Source organism: Mchenga conophoros, linkage group LG10 (genome assembly GCF_057382185.1).
Source record: "Mchenga conophoros isolate Kocher_MC1m ecotype Shallow Benthic linkage group LG10, M_conophoros_male_GT1.1, whole genome shotgun sequence".
Lineage (NCBI taxonomy): Eukaryota > Metazoa > Chordata > Actinopteri > Cichliformes > Cichlidae > Mchenga > Mchenga conophoros.
In genome coordinates, this window is record NC_140535.1 from 20,952,595 (window position 1) to 20,959,653 (window position 7,059).

The 7,059-nt window shown below is 41.7% G+C and overlaps 1 protein-coding gene across 1 annotated transcript; it reads right to left on the reverse strand.

The window, feature by feature from the left end:
* Positions 1-3,295: 3,295 nt before the first annotated feature.
* tpbgl (trophoblast glycoprotein like) lies at positions 3,296-5,571 on the reverse strand. The gene has a single exon (XM_085287965.1). The coding sequence runs from the start codon at positions 5,323-5,325 to the stop codon at positions 4,264-4,266; it is 1,062 nt and encodes a 353-aa protein (XP_085144091.1). The 5' UTR covers positions 5,326-5,571; the 3' UTR covers positions 3,296-4,263.
* Between the last annotated feature and the right edge of the window lie 1,488 nt (positions 5,572-7,059).

Below are 7,059 nucleotides of genomic sequence, written 5' to 3' on the forward strand. Positions count from 1 at the left end.
ACAAAGCTCAAATAAAATGAAGTACTTTCATTATCCTCAAATGTCTTCCACAGTCAACAGATATGGCACCTTTGGGATGTTGTTGAAAAGGAGATTCACATCATGGATGCAGGAACTGTGCGAGGCTATCATGTCAATATGGACCAATAATCTCTGAGGAATATTTCAGACATCTTGTTGAATTTCTGCCACCGGGAATTACGGTCATTCTAAAGACAAAGTGAACAAAGCCTGGGTGTACTAAAAAACACTACCTATGGGTTTGAGTAGATAACATGTATAAAACTCAGAAACAGGTAACAGCATGTCATTTTTTTCTGTTCGGTCATTATTCCACATGAGGAAAACTGCCATTCAGCACTCATTAAACACATTACCACTGAAAACCCCCTTTAGCTGCTGGACATTATAATAAGTTTAACTCGCTTGTGTTTACAGTCTACCCCAGTCTGCAGCAACATTGCTCCTTCCCATATCCTACAATCCTACAAAGCCAAACTGTTTCTCTTATATTCAAACAGAAGCAATCAATAACCAGTAATCAACAGAATACAAACTGGCAGACTCATCTCCATACACACTCAGCAGACCAGGAAACCAGTTTTACAGAGACAGGGTGCAAACATCTTATTTGATTGTGACTCATTGCATCTTGATTTTGTCACATCTAGTGATGCATTTGCAAAGCGAGACATCCGAATGCTCCTATGAAAGAATGACAGAGGTCATTTAAAAAGGTTTAGGTGCTCATGATTGAGTTAAATAATATTCAAAGATAACATTTTTGCTGTTTGGTCTCTCTTAGACAGCAGTTGTGTTTGGCTTCCCAGACATTCATATATAGAGCAAGGCGATGAGTCATCGTTTTGCATAAGGCAAGGGCATTTGTAGCCTGGACAGTAGAACTCTAATGAATCTTTTCTCTGTTCCCCTTTTCTTTATCTTTCTTCCTCTGTCCCTCCCTTTTGCTGGGCTCAGTTAAACCCTGTCTCTGCATCCTTACAAAGTCACTCAACTGGATAAAGTCATTTACCTGAATGAAGAGGAGCGGAGGGAGCGAATAGGCAGAGCGGGGAAGGGTGGGGGTGCAAGCGTACAGAGGTCTGATATTGTAAGCAGAATGTAGAAAAATGAAGAAACCAAAAAGAGGAGAAATGACGGGTAAAGAAAACTGAGAGCGCTGAGCTGTGAAGCAAGTCTGGATACTTTAATAAGACAAAATAAGATGTTTGTTGTTTCCACCTGTTTATTTATGGCCCAGGACTCCAGAAAATAGAAAAAGGTGATGGTCAAAGAGGCAGAGAACACGCAGAAGAAAGATAAAGGAGACATAGTCAAGGTCGGGATTAAACAGAAATTAGGAAGATCATTGATTTATGTTGATTTCAGTTTGGAATAAAATTAATTGCAAAGGAGATTATATTTTGACTAAATGAAGTAGCAGGACTGATCATGGGGGATATAACTGTGAATATCATAGAAATATATGATCCCAACTGGCTCTAGTCAAGTTTGTGTGGGTTTGTACTTCTGGATTTTTAAAGGCACACAAGCCCAGCATTTAAACTGAAACCAGAAGCACATACTGTAAGTTAAGAAACTCAGTTTTGTCTCATTATAACATTATCCCCTATATTCCATCAGTCTTCCTTCATTATTATTATTGTTGTTATCAAATGTTTTGTGTTCTCTAATGTCTAAGAACAGAATTAGTTTGCCCAAAGGCAACCCCCCGAACCATTAGTCTGGGGATGATTTAGCATTTCATTAGCTTTTTCACATTTATTTGCATTTGTAAACAACGGCTTAAAATCCACACATCCATTATTCATATTCTGGACCTCGTAGTAACACCACAAAGGCCTGAAAAATTCAGACAGTGTGCTTTCAGCAATCTTGCATTTCATTATGTAGCACATTGTTATGAGATTAAGCCGAATCTCTAAGAACAACTAAAAAATTGGTTTTGACAGAATAACAACACACATTTCAAATTATGGACTTTTATAGGTTGTTACTTGTCAACAGTGCTCACTTTGAATTAAGCCTGGATTCTTCATTTTCAGGCACAGTGGTAATGTTACTCCGGGGATGGCCTGCCCCACCACTTTCCCACAAACTGAAATGCTGGAGAGCAATAAAACATTCTTGGTCACCATCCTCCAACTTTTTATCTAATGCCAAAGATCTTAAAATGTTCATGAGTCCAGTTTGTCCTTTCATGACTCGATATACATGTAAGCAATCAAATCTACATGGTTACCATCTTCATTTTCGTGAACTCTGACAAATGCTAACGCACTAAACTAAGGTTTGTAAATATTGTAAATTATACGCGCTTGACATCAGCATCATAACAGTGAACATGTGAACTGCTGGTAGCTTTGAGCTCAAAGCGCCAATGTGTTTCAGTGCAGCCTCGCAGAGCCGCTGGCATGGCTGCAGACGTGGAACATGCATATACAGCACACAAAAGCTTTTATCCTTGAACACTGCTGTCCTGGTGATTAGCTTTATCACCTCAGACTTCATATGCAACATGACAGCGTATGGTACAGTGGCATGTCACGAAGTGGCACGGTGTCACAGTCTTTTGTTACGTAAAGGTGCGTCCTCCTGCTGACATAATAAAATGGCTTTAAAAAAATCTGTCCATGTATTCATTATCTAATCCCTTAACTGGAAGTTTACGTTAAACATGCAGATATTGTAATATTTTAATCTGTAGATGAAGACATAAATAACTGTAGCTTGTCTAGAGAGGGGGCCATCTGTATCACAGTGATCTGTCACTGCTTGATCCCTCTCTCCACCGGAAAGTGCTAATCATCACCTCGCTCCTTTTGTTAGAACTGTTCATCCAGTGCGGTGTGGATGATTCTAATTTTCTCGCCTCATTGTCTTTAATCAGGTGTATTAATCACATTTGTTATGATTTATGAGGGAGGAACAGCTGCTACACTGATTCCTTGGTTAGTTGGTATGCCCAGTACGTTGATTACTCACTCTCTTACCTTCCACTAATGATCTGACAACGGAAAATAACCTACTGCTTGTTTAGAAATCCATAGCTACAGTTTGTTTTCATTTCATATACACACAGTGATCCACCTGGGCCCTCCCTCTACCTTGTTTTTCTTTAGTAATTGACCTTGACTGTAATGGAGACCTTTAGCTAAGAAGGTCGATCAGCCGTGAGCCATAAAGATACCGACTACCATGATCAGTCTTTACAGGTTATTAGTCACAGTCCTGATGTGATTAACACAACTGCACTTTTATGTCATATCTCTCCAGTCTTTCCCTCTAGTCCTTAAACCCCGATGACAATGTGACACCTCACTTTAGTTTGTGAAGTCACATGTTCTGCAAATTTCACCGGGAGCTTGCACACTCATTCAGAAACACAGCAGGAAAAAAATACATTTAATGTCTGACATAGTGCTGCATGAAGTCTACATTCCCTGACAGGGATGATAAAATGTACAGACACACTGCAAACTCATGATTTTTCTTTTTTTTTGTTTGGCTTTTTATTAATGTTTTGGTTGGTTTTCTATGCCTACAGGAATCACATGCACGGTTAAAATTGGTCTCTCTTTCACTTTTTCCACAGTTTTACTGATAAGCTGATCTGGTGTCAAATGACACACGTTCTTCTCTGAGATAAAAGGGTCTTCGTGAAAACATGGTGTGTAACATATTCCACAAACATGGCACTCCATAAAAAAAATGCCAAATGAGTTTCCTTCTCTGACAGTTTTCTGACAATATGCACTCCCTGGTAGATTAAAAGCAGTCTTGCTCTCTGCGCAGGTTCTCCTGAATGTAAAATATTAAGCAGGGGCCGCAGCTTTGGGTAATAACGCTGACTCAGCTTTTCAAATTGGAAATTTGATGGACCTTTACTGTGCGCTTTGGACGGTTACTGAGGGTAAATACTAAACAAGTGGGGCTGTGTAAGCTAACACAACAGATGGAAAGCATTTCTGCTATGAGGAGATACTTATATACAATATGTACAACACTGCTGAAAAGATTGAAGTATTTAGTTGTGCTGGATGAACAGTTACTTATATTTAACTGCCTTTGGCTCTGTGCATCTCCCAGAGTGAATTCATGGGCTGAACGTGATGAAACTAGTTTTAAAAAACCATCAGTTGTAGTTGTGACAGGTCAAGGCCACAGTCTTTGATAAATAAGTTATCCTGGTAATATCGTCTGTCCTCACACTATGTAGCACTGGATTGATGTTTCGACTGGTTAAACAGCCACGTTGGCCAGTCTGGGGTCAGAGTCCTGCTCATAGCGGTAATGATATACCTCCATATGGTCACGGCAGGCCTCTCTGATGTTGTTGAGCCACCGTTTGATGCCTCCCCGGTTGAGATAAAGTACCATCAGGAACACCACCCCGATGAGAGCCAACACTATACCTAGGAAAACATATGACACCGCCTCCAGGTTCTCGTTCATACAATCAACCTCCTCTCCCCGGAGCTTTTCCACGGGAATCCCCCTCTTAGCCTCTGGCTCGCTGCACAGGAGACGCCCTGCATCCAGGCACTGGGACGAGTTCTTCAGCCAGTAGTAAAACGCCTCCAGTTCACAGCTGCACCGAAACGGATTTAAAGACAAGTAGACGCGTATGCGCCTTTGTTGGTACAAACTGGTTACATTTTCCTCCCCGATGATCTCTATTGAGTTATTAATCAGCACCAACTCGTGGAGGTTAAAGACATCTAATCTCTCGAGGGGGATAGACGTCAGCTTGTTTCCCGCCAACTCCAGTCTGTGCAGGTTGCGCAAACTTTGTGTGTTGAGCGCATCTGAGAGCTGCGCGGTGGCCGCAGGAGAAACGGAGTAATTCAGGTTAAGAGAGCGCAGATCGGGTAATCCATGGAAAGCCCTGGATGAGATAAACTCCAACTGATTGTGGCTAAGATCCAACGAATGTAACCGGGAAAGCCCCAGGAAGGCGTAAGGTTCAATAGCCTGTATCCCGTTATAGGACAGAGAGAGTGTTGTCATTTCCAACTCCGTGCCGTTGGTCATGAACGCATCACGCTGTAAAGTTGAGATGTTACTCCCCGTAAGTGTCAAGGTGGACGTCCACTTTGGCATGTCTCTGGGTACCTCGGTGTAGTCCCCGTCACGGCAGGTCACCGTCCTCAAGCCCCTGGTACAGATGCAGGACGACGGGCACGCGTCGTCCATCCTTACGGGCGAAAGCAACAAACACATCACTGCTGCGTAATACAAACACCACTGGTTCCAAATAGAAAAGATACACTTTGAATTGTCCGAACTGTAAAAGATCCACATCTTCTCCCTCTTTCCCCCCCTTCTCTCAAAACAGGAATATGCCGATGGGTGTTGCAAAGAAGGTGACCGATCCTCTCACAGGCGTGTAAAGTCGTGTCAGTCGGACGTATTGCCTTTACTTGGAGCAGACGGGATAGAAATAAACGGCTTTCTTCATTGTCACCTTGGAGTCGTGTTTTTCTGCAGTAAAGATGAGTTTTGTTTGAGATTTGCACGCATGAGAACGGCTGAAGACGGCCAAGTGTGAAGTGTGGCTGCGTGGAAAGCTTCTGATCCGCGCTCCCTTGGTGGTATTTTTGACGTCTGTCACAGAGAGGAGGGGCGGGGGCGGGGGGGGGGGGGGGGGGTAGAGGGGAAGAGAGAGAGAGATATGCACGGCAAGCTTAATGTTCTTCTGAGCCCTCTTCCTTTAGAATTCATTGTTTTGCTAAAAAGGGAATATGAAGAAGAATAGATCACATGAGTCCCTGAAAATGGTTGGAATCACTGGAAGGATGGACTTTAATGTTAATGTTAGCTTTTCTTCCTGAAGAAATACTCTCTTAAATGCTCACCAGTGAAAAATCCTCAATACCAAAAACAAAATATTAATGTTCATAACAGTAATAATCAGAACTGTTCATTGAATCCATGGAGCTCATTCTACAAATTTTAAATGGGACACTGTTTACCATTACTGGATAGCTGTACAGTCATTTATCTCCAAGACTATTGGTTTTTTTCCCCCTCCCCATTCATGCTGTTTCCATTATTACATTATTATAGGCTTGAATTACATTTTGCATTCATTGCAAATGAGTTGCTGTAATTATGCCTGGGTAGTGCAGAATGTTTAATGGGGCCTTGGTCAGTTCCTTCCAATTAATCAATTTTCCACAAAAAGAAAACTCACTTTTGGAGAGTTGGTCACGCTCCCCACGTCTACAGTACAGAGTTGGCAAACAAATCAATAAGCCTGAATAAATAAGCAGCTCCAAAATCAGAGTTTTGCATTGGCCTGTGATGCTGGAGTGACATGCGGGACTGATCGGTCATTTTGTCTCATTACTTACCCAGAAACCAGAGGATGAAAAAACTGATGTTTACATTTATTTCTGGGACTAATGAGGATGAAGTGAATTATACTCTAATTACGCAGTAAGGAATCTGGAAACATTAGTCCTAGGGTACCATGGCAGAGTACATTGTTCAATGTAGCTTGTATATTAAGCAGAAACTGTGCAAATGTGCCAGGAGTATTTATTCTTCAGTCATAATTATGTGTTGGTCAAAAGGTTAGTTAATAAACAAACTAGAGCTTCAGCACCCTGGACAGCTCCACAGAGCAGTACTTGACTCTAAGGGATATTGTGTTGTTCTGTGTTCAAAAGGAAGTAGCCTAAGTTGAAATGATCAAAGGAAGGAGAGAACAGAGGAGGAAAGAGGTTTATTCCATTTTAAATGTTAAGAAACTAAAGATCTAAAGATGAGAAAAAGGGGAAAGTCAGAGACTGCCCAGGGGTCAGTAGCATGGATGCCTCCATACGGCAGAGCACTGCAGTAAGTTCTGTGGGCACAAACAAAGAAGGAAAGTGAGGGCAGGAAAAAAAGAAGAAGAAGAAAGAACTGGAGAGCAAAAGAAACAGAAAAATGACAAACTAGGGCAGAGAAAGAAAGAAACTCTAGTAGCATTCACTCTCCCACCTGCTGCTGTTTCTGTTCATTACATCCGTCACAAATTTACAACAACGGCCT